The 22,048-nt window shown below is 41.4% G+C and overlaps 1 protein-coding gene across 1 annotated transcript in view; it reads left to right on the top strand.

Moving 5' to 3' along the window:
- The window catches only part of Cers3 (ceramide synthase 3), a 123,697-nt gene that overhangs the window by 85,481 nt on the left and 16,168 nt on the right, over positions 1 to 22,048 (top strand). The window contains exon 10 of the mRNA XM_008849529.2: positions 10,034 to 10,187. Within this exon, the coding sequence (XP_008847751.1) occupies positions 10,034 to 10,187 (154 nt within the window). The remainder of the gene's footprint in view (positions 1 to 10,033; positions 10,188 to 22,048) is intronic.

Raw genomic sequence — 22,048 nt, 5'->3', positions numbered from 1 at the left:
TGGCAGAGGCAGGCTGATCTCTGTGAGATCGAGGCCAACCTGGTCTATAGTGAGTTCCAGGTCAGCTGTGGCTACAGGGAGACCCTGCCTCAAAAAGACCAAAAAAAATTATGAAATGGATGGAACTAGAAAAACTTGTGCTGAGTAAGATAACTTAGGTCCAGAAAGATAAACGCTACATCTTTGGTCAATTTATTACTGCCACTTCTGCTTTGACTAAGTAGAGATGTCTGTAAAAATCAGTTGGTTTTTATTATTGTTTTTATGGTTCCAGAATGCAGGGCTCCCCTTAGGCAGGCTCAGCAGGAGTTCACTCTACTACCGAGCTGCACACCAGCCCCAAAGTGCCATTAATGAGAGGATAAATTCTGACTTGCAGATAACAGTTGGATGTAGTTTTTCAGTGTGACTTCTATGGCACTGTAAGTCTGCCATTTTCCCCATGGTGCCTTTACTCATGTCCCCAGTGCTTCACACACAATGCTTGGCTGTTTCTGTACAGCAAATTGATCACTGTGTGGCTAAAGTTAGTGCTGGGCAAAGTTGTTCTGGTAAGGGTCATAGAACAATATTTTAGGCTTTGAAAGTCACATATGGCCTTTGTTGTATATTTTTCTTTGTTTTATTTTGTTTTACAACTCTGTAAAAAATTTATCAAGCTATACATAGCACTCAGGCTGTAAAATAAAAAACATGTTGTAGACCAATTTTATCCACAGGCCAGTTTGCATGCCTTTCCTTTAAAACATTTTACCGATTATTGTTGCTTCTCAAAGTTCTTGGGAATGACTGAGCTTAGCCAGATGGGCTCCACTGAGGGCCTCTCATGTGGTTACAGTCAGATGGAAGTCTGGCTGTCAGACAGTGGCTACAGTTACAACATCCTTAAGGCCTTTCTCGGTCGCATGGATGAAGGAATGCCTGTCAGACTAGCTAGTTGGTGACAGTTGTTGGCTGGAATACCTACAGATGTCCCCTTTGCTTGGCCTTGACCTTCTCATAGCAGGGCAGCATCATTTCAAGTATGAGCATCCTGAGGGAGAGCTAGGCAGACACTGCATCTCCTTCTGTAATCCAGCACAGAAGTCACATCATGTCATTTCCTACCTCATAATCTTAATTGGACATCTCTGAGGTTGGCACCATATTCAAAGGAAGGGAAATCAGATCATTTTTTTGACGAGGCTGGTTCCAAAGCATTGAAAGACATCTTTAAAGCACACACCATGGAAGCCTGCAGTTCAGGGAACTTGTGAAGCTTCTGCAGTATGGTGCTGAGCCTGGCTTTTGATACAGCAATGAAGAATACTCACCCCAGACTTCCCCATGCTCACTCATGCATATAAACAACTGAACACCTTGGTGACTTTAGAGAGCCCCCTGCCAGCCTACATTTATGGATTTCAAGAAGAATTAGTAACTAGAATTTGACATCTTCTTGATCTCCATACTGGGTATGCCAGCCCACAGCAGAGGTCAGCCATAACCACTGTTTGCCATCTTCAGGTTGTTGGACTGTGAATAAGCCAATATTGGCAGGCTTAACTGTTAGGGGTTTTGCTGGTAACATTGTTTCTATGCTGGCATTGACTCTCATTGTTTAGAAGGTGGAGGAAAACTGCACCAAGACATTGGAAGTTTGGAGAATAATTTACAGTGGTCTTTGAAAAACTCACCAACTGTAATGTTGAAGGATTTCCTACAGAGAAGGAGCTCTTCCGGCTGCAGTGTGCACCTTTCACTCATTGTTATGTATTTATATATTTTTGAATTAGATATATTGTCTATTTGAACATTATAGAAATGCCCCCCAGAAATCATTAGACTAGAAAGATCTTTCTAAAGTCTGTTCCCTAACTCTTGCACCGTCTCCTTTATAAATCACAAGAGCACATATTTATTTCCCCTAGACCGGTTGATCTACAGGGAAGGAGCACTCTGATTTGCTGAGTTTGTGACCTGCAAATGCTGACTGTCCATCCCAGCCTGTTTGCAGGTGGCAGTGCAGCTTGTTGCTTCATTCCTTGAACTTGGCTCTGCTAGGTGAAGAGTACAGGGGTGGCAGACATAGCTCTGCCCTTGAGCAGTGTGGACTGGCAGTAGAAGAGATCTCTGTGCCCTCCACACACACTTTATTTGTATATTTGGAGACCATTATAGTGATCTGTGACTCTCAGATGACCCAAAAAGAAAAAAAAATAGACCATTTAAACCATAAATAATAGCCAAATACTTAGCTTCCTTATTTCTACTAGCTCCTGTGTATATGACCACTTTCTTTCTCAGCACCCATCACTGGATTTTAGGTCTCAACTTTTGATGATCCAGCAATCAGTTGTTTGAAAAAATGGTAACCTGGGAAACCCATGTATGAAAGGAAATTCTGTAAGCGTTGGGACCATGTAAATACTTAGAATGGTTAGTGGGAAAGGAAGATTTTTTTTTAGAAATACAAAGCTAAAAGCATCCAAAGTGCTCTTAGTTGCTGTGAGAAATGAGGATGAGATCACAATGGACCAGGTCCTCAAAGACCCTGGTTCTGTTAGCAGAGGAAAGTTGGGGGAGGGGCTTGTACGGTGGTAACAAGGCTCTGTGCAAGTCCAGGCCTCTCCCTTGAGCCAATACTGCAGATGTGAATCTCCCAACCAGATTTTCTAGTTAGATTGGATGAGAGGGATGATAAGGGTCACTGCATGTGTTCCCTGTCCTGTTCAGCAGGAAGCTCTGAGGAGCTCCTTCTCCAGTGCATAGGCCCCAGGGATTCTTTACATTGTTTGTGATTTATAAAGGATGGCTACTGTGCTCACTCTTAAAAGGATCTTAGAATAAGGGGCCAGTCTTATTCATAATTAGTCCAAATTCCTTTATTCCTTTACTCATTTATTTAGAAATAATTCCAAGTATATAACAGGCTATCTATATGTACACCCTTTACTAATTGTCAGTTTTCACCATTTATTCTGTCATTCCTTGTTTTTCCCTCCTTTACACACACAGCGCACACATACATGCAAATACATATTTCTGAACCACCTGAACGTTATAGATATCAATTAACTAATATTCTGTATCTTAACCCTTTGATGCACATTTTCTAGGAGCAAGGACACTTTCTTATATAATCACAGTGTGGTTATTAATTGCAGGAAATATGACAACCTACTTTCCATGTTCTGATTTTATCAATTACTCCAATAATGTTTTCATTGCCGCTGTCCTCCATCCCCCACCACTTGGAACCAGATTATATGTTACATTTAGTAGACATTGATCTAGAGCGCCTTCTTACCCATGCTTTGTCTTTAATGTCATTTTTTTTTTTTTTTTTTGTTTTTTTAAATGCTCCCGCCGGCCGCCGCCAGCCACATCTTAAATGTGATAGAAGTTCTTAAACTTTTTTTTTGTTTTGTTTTTTTGGTCTTTTTGAGACAGGGTCTCCCTGTAGTGCCAGCTGTCCTGGAACTCACTATGTAGACCAGGCTGGCCTTGAACTCACAGAGATCCGCCTGCCTCTGCCTCCCAAGTGCTGGGACTACAGGCGTGTGCCACCATGCCTGGCTTTTACTGTCATTTTTAAAGCATTTAGACCTCCTATTTATTTTTCAGATAAAGAGGCTATTTCTAAGATCACATAGTTAGGAAAAAGCCAACACTAAAGAGTGAGGAGATGGCTTAGTGAATAAAGTGTTTGCCTTGCAAGTGTGAGGGCTACAGTTCAGGTCCCTGGCATCCACTTTTAAATAAATAAATAAACAAACAAGCTGAATGGACATGCTGGCAAATCTGTAATCTCAGCAGGAGAGACAGAGGCAGGAATCCCTGGTCAGAAATCCCTGGCCTCCCTAAACATGCACCACACACATGCACATATACCACACATACATTAAATAGAAAAAAATTAAGAGTAGAAACAACTAGAAACAGGACCTTTGAAATGTAGCACAGAGTCCTCCTCACAGAACCTCTAGTGGTATTGGTGGTGAACCTAGAGCCTGGTGTAGAGCCTGTTAGGCAAGCTCCCTACCACTGAGCTATAACCTACTGCCCCAGTCCAGTTACCTTTCCATTTAAATGACTAAACTGAATGGTGAAAAGTGGGCTCATTTGCCTTCATAGGGCATTTATAAAGTTGCCTTCAACTACACAGTCACTTTGAAATCTAAGACATCTCTGAGCTGGACAATAGTTCAACTGCAGAACCAGTATCTATTATCATAAAAAGGCTTAACATTCTTACTTTCAGTTAGCAAGAAAAAAAAAAAAAAAAAACTGCTTTCAATTTTAAATGATCACTTGCAAAATAGAGCTTTGGGGTGGTTGTTGGCAAAACCAGCAACTATTTATACCAAAATTGTCATTGATTCGAATTCTGTACATTCTATTGGTTAAAGAGCTAGGAGTGAAAAAACCAAACCAAACACAGAGGCCCGGGTGGAGAGGGTGACAGAGAGGGGATAGATGACCGACTGACGTCTATATTCCAAATCCACAGTAACAGTCTGTCGTTTTGGAAAGAGTGACGTTCTATGTTTCTAGAAATTCAGGAGCCTGGCGGTCTTTTGGCACTCACTATGAAAAGAGAAATTTCATTCAGCCACTGTAAGGTAGTGGCATGATGGTAGGGACATGTAAAGGGAAGCAAGAGGTCTTCATACGTGGGCGCCTGTATGCGCATGTGTTAGCAGACTGTTGGGAAGGGTGAATGCATTGATTTTTCCCTCCGTTCTTTTAGCAAAGGAGAAGCAGCACAGAGTGAGATTGGGCATCTTTTAGAGAGGCCCTGAAAAACTAACCCACCCATGTCCAATGGCACCATGGTTCCTCCCCTCTGTGCCCTCTGTCCTCCCATGAAGAATGTTCCGGAGGCACAGCCCCATTTCATCCTCCTCCAGCTTGTTCTCCCAGCAAAGTGGCTTCTTCTTCCCAACAGAGTGGAGAGTCCAGCCAGTTCTGCAGCTCACAGTGGGGTTGCTTTAACCCTGTCATTATTGTGTGTCCTGTTCAGGGGCCAAGGAGAGAGCAGGAAGTAGTTAAAGTCATAATGGTAGTAAGAATAATAACTATAATTACCATGTTTTGAGTATTCACTACGTGCTGAGCTCTCTCCATGTGTCACCACATTCAGTGTTCATAACAACCTGATAAGGTGGGTGGGGAGTTCTCATTTTACAGACAAACTGCAGCCCAGTGAGGTGCAGGCACTTGCAGAAATCTGTGAACCCTCACCTACATCTCACAGTCTCTAGAGCCCAGGCCTTTGGCCTCTCCTCTCTGCTCACACTCAGCTCTTTCCGAGGCATTTGCACTTTAATGGCAGACTCTTCCATTCTGAAAGCTGTGAAAGTTTGTAAGGCTCCTTGAGTGTGCCCCTGGAGCCTCCTTAACAGAGGGGTGGGGTGAGTTCTACCCTATGACTGAAGAATCAGAGCTCAGTGACTCCTGCAGGTTTGAAGCAAGAAATGAGTAGCACTATGTCTCGAATCTAGCTCTGATGTGCTGTCAGGTGTGCCCACCCCTTTCTAAGACCCAGTTTCCTATTGCTCTTAAAACCAAGGCCACACCTCCGACCCTGATGTGCAAGGCCTACCAGAGATGGCTCCATTCACCTCTGCCACCTCCTCTAAGGCCACCCTTTCCTGCCACTCTCTGCCTTTAAGAACTCTTTTAGGAGTTTTATAAACTACAAAACCTTCAGAATACTACCATTGAGGCTCATAGCTCCATGGAAATCATACCTCCCTCCTGAAGGTGTCTCTGTACATAGTGAAGTATTCCTCTAACTGGAACACTCTTTGTCTTCCACAAGCCAAGCAAGGATGTCAATCTCAGTTCAGTGAGAATCTTCCCATTGCTCCATGCCACTCTCTTTGCATGAATTACAAGCAACTATATGTTTGCTAATTCACATTATTTGGTAGACTGTGAAAAGATATTTTTGACTTTGTTCTTTTGTCAGTTTTGACACAAATTCTAATAGGGAACTTAGTAAGGGGCAAGGCCCTGGGCAGAACAAAAGAGAACATGGATGATCACAGGTTGTAGCTATGGCTTTGGGAATCTGCCTACTGGTAAGGTACCCACCCACATAGGGTGGGTCTGCAAAGCAGACTGCAAAACAGACTGAATTCAGCCCAAATGCCAAGCAGAGGGACCCAGGGGAAAGTTAACCAAAATAGCATGGGGACTTTTATTGTGGAATGGTGAACAGACATATGTGGGCTGGGTGTTGCTCTGTGGTTGAATGCTTGCCTAGCATACATAAGCCCCTGGTTCAATGTTCAACACTGGAGATAAAAAGGTGCAACAACTTGTAAGCTGCCCATGATCCAATAAATAGCCTCACATCCACAAAGAATCAAATACCACATACAAACAATTCATAAAGGAACAAATAAAAATAACCAATAATGTGTAAATATAAAGTAAAACAAGCATAAGCAGGCAATGTTCTTTTCTCTAGAGACTGACAAAATGCAGTGTTGCTCAGTATCTGAGGAAACAGGTGCTGTCATGTTGGGCACAAGAACACAAATTGTACAGTCTTGAAATCAGTCTAGCAATATACTGCCAAATATAAAAGGAATATAGTATTTGATCCAGGTTAAGAATTGGAGTTATTTTAAAGGGAGAATCAAACAATTTGTCAGAGGGTTTTTTTTTTTTCAAGTAATTCTTATAGTGTTTTTAAAAATACAGTGAAAGTTTGAGAAGAATTTAAATGTTTCTCAATTAGGGATTAATTAAGTTATGGTGTGTTTGTGAAATGGATTTTGGTACAGCTGTAACATAGGTTGATATATGGCAGAGGTTGGCAGGCAAACTATGGCTCATAGGTCAAATCTAGCTCATGCCCTGGTTTTGTTAAAAAAGCCTATTGGAGCACACCCAGTCACACCCATTCATTTTTATACTGTCTATACACGAATTGATTTATGTAATGCACAGTGTCATATAGTGTTTTCTTGGTACAATGGAAGTGTTAAGTAGTTGCAACAGAGTCTGAGTGCCCTGGGCAGCTTGAAGTATTTATTAACTTTCTCTTTGCGGACAAATTTGCTTGCTTCTAACATGCATCTAGAGACATTGATATGGAAAGGTCTCTGTAACACATTATGGAGTGGGAAAAACAGGGCCCCAAATTCCATGTATAGTGTTAGCCCTGTCATATAAAATCATGTAGTGGGAGATAATATTCTGAGATTTCTATGAGTTATGAGAGTGTAGGTGGGTTTTTTTTCTTAATCTCTGCAATTTATGTATTTCCTGAATATAAAAAAATAAAGTTATATTTTTAGTTGAAAAACAAACGAGAGATATTTGCATAAAAAATAACTTGTATAAAAAACAAGAGGAAACAGAACTACTGAGCAGACATAGGTAAGCTATAAAAGTCTTGTAAGGGGCTGGAGAAATGGCTCAGTGGTTAAGAACACTAACTGTTCTTGCAGAGGACCCAGGTTAGGTTCCCAGAACCCACATGGTGACTAACAACCATCTGTAACTTCAGTTCCAGGAGATCTGACGCCCTCTTCTGACCTCCACGTGCACTGCACAGCATGGGTGCACTTAACATACATTCAGGCAATACACTCATGCACATAAAAAATAAAAAATAATAAATAAAATATAAAAAATAAAAGTCTTTCAAATAATGCCAGATAAAATTGTTTTGATCTTTAGATTAGCAAAATTTAAACTTATTAGATTCTGATAGAAGGACCAGTGAAACAATTCATAAACATCTGGTGACCTTACAAACTGTAATTGTAGAAAATAATTTGGTAATGTTTGGGTACTTTTTAATATGTTCCTTGGACTTTCACACCTTTAATGTATACTTTAAATAGTTGTCTCACTTTTAAGAACATATACTTTTAAAGAAATCTTCCATTTCGGAAAGTTCGGATACACTGAGTTTTTTTAAACAGTATAAAATGGTTTTGACATAAATGAATTTGAACATAAAATCTACCATATTTAATATGGAGACTTTACAAGACAATACACAGTGCTGAGGAAGTTTTGAACAATTGGAGGGCTCTGCGTGCAAGGGGGCAGCCACTCTACAGAATGATGCTTTACTCTCTTGTAAAGTGAAATCTGTACTGATTGTAGGTGGTCCAACAATTCCATCCAGCATACTTACCCTTAAGAAATGACAACTCTGTTCATCCAAAAACATGTGTGTGAATGTTTATAGTGATTCTGTTCATAATTGGCAAACACTGGAAACAACTCAAATGCTCTTCAGTAGACGAACAGATAAAGTGTGATACATCCATCCGGTGGGATACCACTCTGTAACACAAAGGAATGTGTTATTGTACCCATAGGAACTTGGCTGAATCTTAAAGCACTAAGCCGAGTAAAAGAGGACAGTCTCAAAAATGTGCAGTGTAACTGTGCTTACATGTCCCTGAAAAGACGTGAGTGAAGGATGGAGAGCAGGTCAGTGTTTGTACAGGTTAAGGTGGAGAGTGTGTGACTGTGAAGAGAGGCTTCCAGGGATCCTAGACATGATGGCCACTCTGTATCCCTCAGCTCATTGAGCTGTCCGCCAAGCCCAGCAAGTTCGATTGTATGTTAATTTAAAAACTAACTTGAATGTATAAGAGACACTGAAAGACAAAGCACTAAAATTACTTGTTTAAGATTGTGGTATTGTGAGCAATTTTTGTTCTTTTCTTATTTTCCAAATTTAAATGAACAAATTGTTATTTTTATTACTACATAATATGATTATAAACAAACTTTCCAAGTACTCTAAAATCATAGTAGTATGTGAAGTTTGGTAAAGGAACAATTACTGCAATAATATCTGAAGACATTGTACATCTTGGGTCATTAAGGACAGTAAAATTTTTGTTCAGGGGTCTTCTTGTGAAACCGATAAAATAGGCAGTATTCACTTTGGGAAGTAATCATGAAATTTGTGCTGTGGTGTGTGTGTTTGAGGGGTGCTGAGGATTGAATCCTGACCTTGTGCTTGCAAAGTACCCACTCTCCCACTGAACTACATCCCAGCTTCCTCTGATAGCTTTGTCACCAAATAAATGAGACTATCATAAGATGCAAATAACCTCATGAAAAATGTGTTGTCTTATTTGATTCTCTTAACTCTTCCCCTCTCCCTAGAGGGTAAAGAAGGGTAGTGGGCGCTTTAGGAAACTGAGGTACAGGAACTCTAGAGTGAGCAGTAGGCATACAGTATCGTTCACTTTCATGCTTCTCTTGAAAGATAGATTGTACTTTTTTTAATTTGTTGTGTGTGTGTGTGTGTGTGTGTGTGTGTGTCACACAGAACATCCCAAACCATCTCATTCGACTATATACACATTTCCCAGGTAGCACCCTCCCATAGCCTCCCTCCCCCAACTAGAGCCCTTATACTCTGATATCCCTGCTATTGTCTGCTGTGTTGTCAGCACCCCCAGCCATTCCCCACTACTTGCCCTTCTGGTGAATCTGGTCAGCCTATCTAGAGGTCTTTTGTTTTAGGAGGGTCAGCTGTTCCTCATCTAACAGTAATCAGTTGTCAATATTCCTTTAGATAAGATTGGGGTCTGCTGTTCATTTTCCCAGTTCTGTGCTGGATTATTATTTGGGAGTCCCTTTGGCCACCCTGGCCAACAACTCAAAAGAAGGTATCGCCTGTCTGGAATTGTTGCTTGTTATGTAGCCTTTAGCTATGCATATGGAATCTTATGATATTATATTGGCCCCTTTAATCTTTGGTTATACTTTCCTTTTGGGTGTTTAAGTCCATACAGTTGGCCCAGATAAACCGATTTATTTTTACTCTTCAAGTCATTTGAGGATCTGTTCCTCAGGGGTCACATGGGTACTTTTTTATTGCTTGCTAACCATGATGTAAATGGTAACATTATCCCCCTTTTTTCCTCTTGAGAATCTTCTGAACATCATTTGAAATTAAATGATGTATGTTTTGGGGAGAAAAAGTAATGTGTTATCTTGTTGAAAATTCTCAAGTGCTTTGGTCACAATGAACTTTCCCCATCTGTTTGTTTTTCAGGATTTTATACTGCACGCTGATTCTGCCTCTGCATTACCTTGAGCCTTTCTTTTCATACATCTTCCTCAACCTCCAGCTCATGATCCTGCAGGGCCTTCACCTTTACTGGGGCTATTTCATCCTGAAGATGCTCAGTAGATGTATATTCACAAAGGTAAGCACTGCCGAAGTCAGAGTGCCTCTAAGTAGCCGACTTCATTGCTTTAGACAGGAATGCTTCATCTGTTCATCATTTTGTTTGTTTGTTTGTTTGTTTTGTGGTCCGGGAAGTAACTCTAGATCCCTGTGCAAGTTAGAAAAATGTCTTACCACTGGGCTATATCACTAGCCCAGTTAATTCATAATTTTAATCAGAATTATTTTATTTTACTTGATTCGTTCATTTTTGTTTTGTTTTGTTTGGATTTTGTTTGTTTGTTTTGATTTTGCTTTGAGGTGCTGGAGATCAAACCCAGGACTTGCATATTGCTGGGGTGGTGGTCTACCAGTGAATCATTATCTGATTTCTAGGTAAAAATGTTCTCTACAATATAGTTAGATTTTCATATGTAGATCTTTAAATTACTTTAATTGCTTTTGGGGGCTCAGGATGTTGCTCAGTGGTAGAATGCTTTTCTAGAATCTCCAGCACTTAAGAAAAAGAAAGAAAAATAATAGCTTTATTAGAGAATATGTTATTTTGAAATTTTTACTTAATTTTTATTTTTATGTGAATGAGTGTTTTGCCTGCATGTATATAAGCACACCTGTGCATGCAATTCCCAGGGAGGCCAGGAGAGGGCATTGGAGTCCCTGGAACTGGAGCTACGGACAGTTGTTAACTGCCATGTAGGTGCTGGGAATTGAATCTGGGAATTGAATTGAAGCAGAAAGTGCTTCTAACCACTGAGGCATCTCTCTGGCCCCTATTATGAATTTTTTAAATCCCAAAATATGAATGCTCTTGGGAAGCTTGTAATGAGTCAGAATGTTTTTGAGTTTTGAAGACAAGCTTCTTTTTTTTAAATTTGTGTGAGCGTGTTATATGTATATGTGTGCATGTGGTTGCACATACATATGCATAAGCATACATGTAGAGGCCAGACATGAACATCAGATGTTTGGTGGACATTGCTTTCCACCATATATTTTTTGAGACCTGGAGCTCATTGATTTAGCTAGACTGTCTGGCCAACGAGCTTCAGGAATCCCCCTGTCTCTGCCTCCTCAGTGCTAAGATTACAGATGTGTGCTGCTGCAGTGCCCAGCTTTTACATGGGCACTGGAGATCTGAACTCAGGTTCTCAGCCTGGCAAACACTTTACTTATTGAGCCATTTCCACGGCCCCAAGATAAGCTTTTTAATGATAGTTGAATAATACTTCAGAGTCTTAGGGCTCTTTGCTGAACATCCAGCTTATATGTAATACTTTCCCCATGAGCTTATTCTACTCTTTAAAACAGTGCCCATCATTTGGCTATATTTCATTTCTAAAAACATCTTTGCTAAATACAGCCACACATTGCTTAACTACGGATCACATTTGGAGAGCTGCATCATTAGATGATTTGGTCATTGTGTGAATATCACTCAGACTATACTCACACAGACTTAATTAGTTTTGCCTACTACATACATAGCCTTTATGTTATAGCTTATTGCTCCTCGGGCCATCGTGATGTTAAATCAAGCAGGGGAGAAAATGATGAGACGTGCTAACCTCTAGATGTGTGAGACTGATAGAGTAACACAGCGTTAAGATATACTTCTCTGTAAGCATATAAAGGACTTGTAAGATGAGAAAAAGTATACAGAAAATGCACAAACTAGTAGCATAATCATTTATTATCATCATCAAGTACTATAGATTATGCATACTTGTCTGCTGTACTCTTATGTGACTGGCATTGCAAATAATTGGTTTACACCAGCATTATCCAAAATGTGCAAATAACATATTGTGCTACAATGTGTGGACAGCTGCAACCTCACTAGACCATGGCCATTTTTCAGCTTCATTGTGTTCTTAAAGGACTACAAGCATACATGTGATTTGTAATTGACCAATAGGTGGTTATGCAATATGCAGTTATAATAATACATTGGTAATACCCTTTAGACAACAGACAGTTTGTGTTTGAACTCAGTCTGAACTTTAATTTCAGAGCAGAGTAAAGGATGGACTACAGAAGTAAGTATGGCACAATCACCCACTTTAGGGAAGTAATCCACCTTCTAGTGGGGAAATACTCACGTGGTAGCAACTAACTATAATGAAAGGGCTTGCTGTGGAAGAAAGATAGAAGAAAAAAATCCATTGACTCTGAAAACCAGGGCAGAGTCCATTGAGTAATGGGGTTTGAGTTATACATTGAAAGCAAGTTTTTAAGAAGTCAGACTGCAGTCCTTCTGGAAAAGACCCATCCAAGGAAGTTTCAGTCAAGAATCTGTGGCCTTGGCTGCTGCAGCTCATCCACTCTGGGGTGCCATCGTACGTATAACAACATTATCAGAATGGAGGAATTTTGTGCAGCAAGTAGGCTGCTAACTTACTGGACGAATTCATTTTTGATCAAATCTGATTAATTCATTTTTCTACTGTGGTAAATTCATCTCTGAGGCCACTGAGGAGTAGACAAAGGAAGTGGACACTGTACTCTTTGCCTTCTGAGTTTTGAGGCATCTCTCAGCTTCTAGATTTAGATAAGGGGGTAGGAAATTGAGCCACATCTGGGTTAATTTTTTAAAGCACAAACTCTGAGAGGTTTTTTTTGCGGGGGCGGGGGGTGTTTATTAAACCTAAATTATTGACCTGAGCTTGTTTTCTCAAGAACTGACTCTTCTCCCTAAAGTTGGAGTACCAAGAAAAGAACTTTCATGGAATGTTCTGACTTCTGTGAGCACTAAATAGTTTTCCTATGAAAAAGTTACCTCTGAGTGACAGATAAAGTTGAAGAAACTGAGACTAGGTTCAGAACTGGGATAGTTAGAGAACTGATGCATTCAGAGTTTGTCATAAAGAGAGGACTTTCAGCTGAGCCTGTAGTTCCATCTGGTCACGCCTTCCTGGACCTCTGGTACCCCTGAAGAAACGGTCTTCTTATTAACTGGTGAGTGGCAATAATTTCAGACCTGGCAAGGAGCCAGGAAGAGCCACACTTGGAAGCCAGAGGACACCCCTGTTTGGCTTCATTGTGACTTTCACATTTCTGATCCCCAATGGGTCATGCCAGGCCTGATTAGAAACCCAGCGGCCTGGCAAGCTGTGGATAAGAATCCCCGATTTCTCATGCTGTGCTTGGGAAAAAGCTGTTTCCAATTGCAATTTGACAGCAGTGGCCCTGCAGCCCTAATTCTTGCAGTGCTTATGACTTCAGCTGGCTTGCATATGCACTCTCTTTTCCACAGCAGTGGCAAAACTGGCTGTGAAATCAGCTTACTCCTCCAAAGCCATAAAGCCTCCTTTTAAAGAATGATGTTTGAAGGCAGAGTTGCATTGCAAAGAAGAGAGGGGAGAGGTGGGAGCTGAAATTCTTTTTGAGCACCAAGTAAATCAATTTCCAATTCTATTTAAAAAGCATTTAGCATTTCACGCAACTTTGGTTGTTACTAAGGTGACTAATTCTTGGATACTTTAAAAGCAGAATTACAGAAGTCCATAGACCTCCAAAACTTTCTTTTAAGTCTTATAGCAGAGATGGAGAATTTGCCCCTTCAATTCCTTACACACAAGGCTCTCACTAAATCATTTTGAGTATGCAAATGGTAGGTGATTTGGGGAAACAAACCACACTGTTTTAGGTAGAAAGTTTCAAAATAGTGCTTTAATCATTTTTGAACTCCATGAATTTGTACAGCGAGCTGAAAGGAAGGCTCAAACATGTTTTGTAGAAGTAATTGCATCTTATTTTCCCTAAATGACAGAGTGCCAGCATCTCTGTATATGCACAATGAATAAGGTGCCCCACTATTTGCTTTTGTGCTTGAATTATCTTGACTATCACTATAGAACTAGGGGGATGGCTCAGTCAGTGAAGTGCTTGCCTTGCAAGCAGGAAGACTTGAGTTCCATCCCCAGAACTCATGTAAAGGTGCAGGGTGTGATAATATGGCTTGTGATCCTAGTACTTGGGAGGCAGAGACAGGAGGATCTCTGGGACTTACTGGCCAGCCAGCCTAGCCTAATTGATGAGCTCCAGGCCAATGAGAGACCCTGCCTCAGAGGAGATGGGTGACATCTTGAGGATGACACCCAAGATTGCCCACTGGCCTCCACATACATGCACCCATAAACATATACATATATGTGGATAAAAAAAATCATTACAATTTCAGGATTCTGACATATATGGACTATGCTTAGCAGCTATCTTGCTGCTCGAGAACTTGTTCTCTGATTCCTATAAAATGGATGATTTTCTGATGCACTAGCAACCCACACATCACATGAGGAAACATGACAGGCTGACGTATTTATCTTATCATTCTATGTGTAAACACAAGAAATGCTTTTAGAGGAAATTAGAAGCAACATAGCCTGCTTTTGTTTAACATTACTTATGAGAATTTGATCATCCTTAAGCTCTTATTTTCTTTTTTCAAAATGTCACACTGGTTCCCAGCCAACTCAAGCATGTCTCTGTGACATCTTATACTGGTAAATAGCCAAGACATGCAGGAGGAGCTGGAGCATGCAGCTGTTATAACCAGGTGGGAGATACTGTCCTCTTGGCAAGCTGCCCCAGCCATCTGCAAGTCAATGGGCAGTGTGTTTTAAGTTCATAAAGTGACACTTTGCAAGCCCTGCACTGATTTGATGAAAAATGGAACATGTTAGTAATGAGGAAACTGAGACCTATACCAAATTTACAATGATTTTATGGCAAAACCAAGACTGGAACTCATGTTTCTTACCTTATAATAGTTTACTTGTTCTTCATTTGAATTAAGGGTAAGAATTGAATCACAAGAAAACTAATTGAAAATTCTTGCCTGGAGTTAAAAATAGTAAACACAAAAATAAAACAAGTAATCAAAATCTGAGATTAAAATGCAGCACAAGGCTGGGGAGTTGGCTCAGTTGGCAACACGCTTGCTGTGTAAGCACGAAGACCTGAGTGTGAGCCCCAAAATCCTCATTAAAAATCCAGGAGGGCTGGCATGCAGTTGTCATGCCAGGATTGAGGAGGTAGAAACAGGAAGATTCTAGGGGCTCACTGATCAGCCAGCCTACATGAGTTGGACCCTGTCTCAGTAAACAAGGCAGACAGCTCCTGAGGAGCAACATCTGAGACTGTCCTCTGGCTACCATAGGCATTCACACACACACACACACACACACACACACACACACACGTGTATACCACACACAGGCATGCATACACATCCATAAATGCATACATACATAGGGACTCATACACATGCATGTGCACACACAGGCAGTCATACACATGCATGTCCACATACAGAGGCACGCACACACAAAATTAAAAATAAATCTAATTCAGCACACATGCTGTAACTTACTTTTGATCTTATTGTTTTCCTAGTTCTTTTGTCATTCTAGATCACTTCTGGCTCAACAGTTAAGCAGCTAAGAGCTAGGGGCTGCACTGAGTCCACTCCAGCTCCTCCACTTCCTCCGGGAGTAGTCACAGGCCTTTTAGTCATGTCTCCATTTCCTTGCTTGTAACTGGAGATGGTGGCATTAGTAGCCTTTTACTTGGTGTTGGGTGCCCTGTGGGCACACGATGAACCTGCTGCCATCATCATTGGCATTATTCCCGAAGCAGCTTCCTTCTGCCAAAGTACAGAAGCCTGCAACAGCATGCTGCCTGGCAGCTGGCTCCCATCAGGCCTTTAGTTTGGCTTACACAGACTGCACAGCAGCTGATATCAGGTGTCATAACCCTAAGCCTATCACCAAAGGACTCCAATCAGTCATCATCTACCCATTGACTTCTGCGACTCACATTCCAACTGATCCCTTTTGACACGTTTTCTCGGATGACACCATGTTAGAGAAGAAATATGAATCTGTAACATCCAAGAAGCCTTCAGGTCTCTTTGATGCTAGGTAGTAACAGATATAAAAATGCCCCACTGAACAAAGCTTCCTGAAAGTACCACAGACTAATAACTGAAATGAAATATCTAAAGCACTCTCAATTTGTATGTTCATATTCCGGAATATGTGTCGATCAACTGGTTTGATGAGCTAGTCAAGAAGCAACAGTGGAATCTATAAATAGCTGTGTTAAGTTGCTTTCCAGTTTGAATATCCTTCCTTACTGTACATTCAGTTCCACAACAAAATAGAATCCTCATGGGATTTTACAGCTGGAAGAGACCAATAAACGGTCTACCGTGATATCAGCTCCTCTCCTGAAGGCCTTGCTATTATACCGAGCGCACCACTTATATTCACACGTGCTACCTCATGCTACCTTTAAATCTGGTGGTCACAGAGTGAAGCCACTGCTAGCATTTCACAGTTATAGAGGAAGAGAGCAAGGGGGAATGAGGAAGGTACATGACTGCCCAAAGTCCCAAGGAGGTTCTCATCTGTGAAGCCTGAGATGCTGGAGCTGTTTGTAATGGGGTGTTTGTCTGCTTCTCCATAGTTCAGTATCTGTGAACATGCATCCTCCAAACATGAGACATGTACTCTGTGTGTGTGTGTGTGTGTGTTTGTGTGTGTGTGCTTCTCTATATGCATTTAATCTGGCTTGTGCTCAGCTTTTTGACCTTGCTTAGTTATCTTTGCTACTATTACTTTACAAATACTTGATGAATGAATTTCAGTTCCTCAGAGAGGGCACTTGAGAAATTCTCACAAAGACTGCCCATCTCACTCAGGGATTTTTCTCGATTACCATGGTCATAAACCTGCTCTGTTTTGTAAGACTGAAAGGGTATAGTTGCTTACGGAAGTCAAAGTTAGGTAGATAAGCATCTTTATGGTTCTAAGAAAATAAAGTCAAGAGTATATGATGCAGGAGAGGCGGGGCTCATGGGCGAACCCCTCTTCCCAGCTCTCCTGGCCCATGGCATTTCTGTTGCTTTGCCCTCAGCTTGTAGTAGACCCACAAGGGCACTGAGGTAAGTCTCAGAGAAAGACGCAACCACACATTCTATTTTGAGATGGAAGCAGAGCTGACAGGAAAGGCTCATCTAAGCAGGGAAACAGGCATGTGGGGAAGGAGTACCCCATGATTATGCAGGTCAGAACTGGAGCAGACAGTGACGTACTCTTCTGCTCTCCAGCAGGCACCTTTTGTCTACCCCCAAGATAACATTATACCAGCATTCCATGAGGGGTTCACTGTGTTTTTGCAAGCTATTTGGAAGTTCTCTTTTTGCTTGTTTCTGAAAAGACTCCTCTTCTGTTGGGACAGTGGTGGTGTCCACATTGTGGCATTACCATGTGTCTATGTTGTTGACGACACCAGCATGTCTTTTCAGCCCTTAATTCTCCACAAATCAACCTCTGATGCAAAAAAGATTGTTAGGGTTAAAAAATAATTGGGGTGAAGAGATGACTCAGCCGTTAAGAGCACTGGCTGCTCTTGCAAAGGATCCAGGCATTGCACAGCATGGGTGCACTTACGTACATGCAGGCAAGGCACTCATACACATAAAATAAAAGTAATAAAATATTTTAAAAAATAATAGCTGGGATATTGGGAAGGGGAGAAAGTAAAACAACATGTCATTTTGACTTTGTTCAATCCAGGCTCTTTCTTTGGAAGTAGCTGTGGAAAGCAGCTGAATGCCAGAGCTGGTTGCGTACAGGTACCTCCAGGAGACTCAGCTGCTAGGTGTCTGTAAAATCCACAAGCCTCCATCCTGAGATTGCCTGTGGATTAGTGAATTACATGAATGATATGCAGTACTTGCTTTATCATATATTAGTGCCCTTTGCACACTCTTAAACTTCCTGTTATAATGATTTCTGTCAATGATTTTCAAAAGTCTACTTCATTAGCAGTAATAGACTAGTCAAGTCATTTGACCAATAGGAAGTCAAGTGAGCCACTGCCGAGAAGAAAGCTATCTAATGCAAGCATGTCACCCATGTCTGTGTGGTTCACATCTAGCCTTTTGCTTCTTTCTCCCAAATAGTGACTCTGATGACCTCTGGACTATTGATCACATCTTGATTCAGTTAGAAGGAGCAGCAAGGGTGGGAAGATTCAGGAAAAAATGATTAGAGAACCTCTGACATTGCTTATACCCTTGATTTTCAAAACCATTTCACAGAAATGCAATGAATTTTCATATAATCCTGAAAGGAGCAGATTGCTTCCATTTTCTTAGAGTATGCACACACACACACACACACACACACACACACACACACACACACGAGAGAGAGAGAGACAGAGACAGAGAGACAGAGACAGAGACAGAGAGTGCGCAACATGTACACAGATGTCTTCTGTGGAATCTGAGCTTTAGACAACGAGCCAGGCACAATTCATGGCTTAATAATAAATCTGCATATCTACACCAGGATGTGAACATTTTATAAAGGGGCTCTTGGGCCAAAGAGATTGATAAAAACAGGTATGAGGAGACTCCATGCTGGTCAACACTGTCCTTGCTAATCTCCCACTATTTTCTGGGGCCACGTCTTACATCTACCTTCCTTCCCACCCGTACTAAGCAAGCCAGAGAGAGAGAGAGAGAGAGAGAGAGAGAGAGAGAGGTCCACTTAATACAAAAGAAGCTTTATTCCTGAGAACATAGACAAAGTAAAAGAAGTTAGTTTTAATACCTTTTCCATTCTGGTTTATCACGTGGGCTTTAATGCCCAGATGATTTACGAGGCAGATGGCTTGATCCTGTTTTGGGAACAGCAGCTATGCCATCTGTGGCACTCTGGGCTCTCACAGGGGCTATGCTCTTCCAGCAGTGTCCTCTCACCATGTGTAATGGCTCAGGAACCCCAAGGAGAGCAGCACTAGACACAACTCCTCCCATGACTTCACAGCCCATGCACTGGAGGCCAGACCCAAGATCTATTGTTTTTAATGGGCCCTGGACTTGTTATTCCTCCAACTATGGGTATGCTTCTGTTCTAATGTAAACATGGAAACATGGTCACATTGTTCAGGGGCATGGAATTGGTTGTCCTCTATCATTTAGCTGGGCAGAACTACTGGCCCATCCCAGAATCCTGCCCTGGGGCCCAGCTTCAGTAGAAATAGAGATTATTGTCAGAACTGACTCTACATCAGGTCACTGCCTAGGTGATTTGTATGGTGGCCTCTAATCCACCTCGAAAAAATAAATGTATACCTTGGCACTTACTTGGGTATGAGATGGGGTGAAGGGTGTGAAGGAAGTCCAGGCTTTGTAGAACCCCAGGACCCTGTCTGTTTGGAGGAAGAGAGAGTTGAGGGAGTGGAGGTAAAGCTCCAGGTGACTGTACAGGAGACCTGGACCAAATGTGGCCTACTCTGAAGCTTCCTGGAGCCTTTGTTTTTCTTCCTTAAGTCAGTTGAGAAGGCAAGTGTATACACACATGAGCATTTGAGAGTACTCTGTACTTCCATACTTGTGAGGACAACTGGGTTGGGTAGAGGGAAAAACTGAACTGTGATGCAACCACAGCAAAGGTGCAGCCAACCGGACAGAGAGCTCTAGAGCTCAGTAATCCTTCAGAGGGGTCCTCTTAGAGGCAAACCAATCATCCCAATGTCACTGGATATGAGCTGCCTTCTGTGGAGGGGCATAACAAGGCAGCTTGCTGTAGTGCAGGATGAGACACAGCCATGAGCATCCCACTAGTCCCAAGAAATTTTATTTCTCTATGTAAGGAGGTACCCTAGGAATCCCAGCTAGCCTGGAAATAGCTATGAGGGCCAGGCTGGAATTGATCTCACAAAGATCTGCCTGCCTCTGCCTTCCAAGTGTTGGATTAAAGGTGTGCGCCACCACACCAGTCTGTAAAGTGATTTTAAAAAAGAAAACATTGTCTTTCATTGCATCCACTTCTGCACCCGTTTGCATTCCTTTGGGTATATGCAGGTGATTATCTGGTATCATATTTACTTCTGTTCTTTTCCCTCCATGAGGATAAGCATTTTTTTTTTAAAGTTACAGCACTTCCCATGATTAATTCTGACAGCTTTTGATGATATGAAAGTACTTATTTTTTCCTTTATTTAAAAATATTTTCTTTGCTGAATTTAGGATATTAAGGTCTTTCCCTTCCTTCTTTCCTCCTCCCCTTCCTGCGCTCTCCCTGCTTCTCTCTCTCCCTCCCTCCTTCCCTCCCTCCCTCCATCCCTGCCTCTTTCCCACCCTCTCTTTCTTCAAAGAGGCTTCTCCATTGTCTTCTGGTTTATCTATTGTCTATAAGAAATCTGCTAACTTCTTACTGTCATTATTTTAAATTATATATCATTTTCCTCTGGTTGTTTGGAGTTTGCTAAGTTGAGTCTTTGGATTCACAAATTTTATCACCTTCAGATTTCAATAAAATTTTCAAAAACTAAGCATCAAACCCAGGGCCTTGGGTGTGCTTGGCAGATGCTCTACCAGTGAGCTGCATCCCAGAAGTCTCTTCACTTGTCTCTGCTTTCAGCTCCTCCCCTTCTCTTCTGCCTCCTGTAGCCTCATTTACATCTTATATTGGCCCACAGGTCACTGCTATTCATTCTTCAGGTTTTCCCCTCTCTCTGCTGTGATTTGCATTGCTATTGCTATATTTTCAAGACTTTTGTTCTTTTCTCTTGTACTGTCTAATCTGTGGTTTATCTTATGTAATATTATCTTTTATTTGGGGTATTTTAATTTTGATTCCTATAAAATATATTACATTTTGGTTTTTAAAGAAATCCTCTGTGTATCTCTCCTTGGTTTGGTTTTTCTTTATCCCCTTGATTATATGGGGCATATCTACAATAGCTTTTTTAATATCTTTACCTGAAAAATTCATCATCTTTGATGTCTCTGTTTCTGGTAACCGAATTCTCTCTTTGGTATGTACCATATTTTCCAACTTTGAAAACTTTGTAATTTTTTTTTTTTTCTTTTGGTCTTTTTGAGACAGGGTCTCCCTGTAGCCCCAGCTGTCTTGGAACTCACTATGTAGACCAGGCTGGCCTTGAACTCACAGAGATCCGCCTGCCTCTGCCTCCCAAGTACTGGGATTAAAGGCATGTGCCACCACACCCAGCCCTTGTAATTTTTTTGTTCAAGACTAACCATTTTTAATTTCACATTGTCAGATACTGGGTTTTGGCGTATTCGTTTAAATGGGGTTGGATTTTGTTTTTGAATGTAGTTAGGTTGCTAACAATAGTGATCTTTTCAATACTTCCTTAAGTGTTGTTGAAGTGAACCCAGTATAGCTCTTATTCCATGGTGTTAAGTAGAGTCCTTCTTAGTACTCTCCTGAGTATTCTCATGCCAGGTTTTCTTACTCTGATAAGTAAAAAGACACCAAATTACCAGCCCTCTACAGCTCCAGGGTTGTTTTGCCTACTCCTATCTACCAGGCCCCTGCCTGCCCTTAGGTAGTTTCCTTCCTGTACTGACAGGACTCAGTCAGACCAAAGGGGAACTCACTGCAGTGGGCAGCATGCTCTCCCCATCCCCCATGCTCCCATCTCTCCTCTCTCCAGTATGCTGCCTTGCAAAACAACTTCCTGGACTTTAGTGAACCCCAGTATCAGTTTCCTGAACTCAGTGGCCCTGTGGGCTTTGGGTGCTTTGCTGCGCTTCACCTTAGAAACTGTACCTAGGAAGACAGAAAGCTGTCTTCATTTCCCTTTTATCCAAGACCAAGACCTGGGCCGCTTTCTGCACAGCATCTAAAAGCCACTTTTCTATATCCTTTATCTAGTTTTTCTAGTTTAAGCTGTAGTAGGGTAATCTGTTGCTATTTTCCTGTCATGGCCAGAAGCAGTCACAGTGTTGTATTTTCTAAATGATGCTATATGTACTTCCTGGGGCCACCTGTTTCTGCTTTCAATCAAGTATAATGGTTAGGTGATGTCTTCATTTTTGATTTTTCCCTCTAG

The sequence above is a fragment of the Nannospalax galili genome, unplaced genomic scaffold (assembly GCF_000622305.1).
Source record: "Nannospalax galili isolate Female #2095 unplaced genomic scaffold, S.galili_v1.0 scaffold124, whole genome shotgun sequence".
Lineage (NCBI taxonomy): Eukaryota > Metazoa > Chordata > Mammalia > Rodentia > Spalacidae > Nannospalax > Nannospalax galili.
The sequence above is the reverse complement of the archived record's forward strand: the minus strand, read 5'-3'. Positions and strand labels throughout refer to the sequence as shown.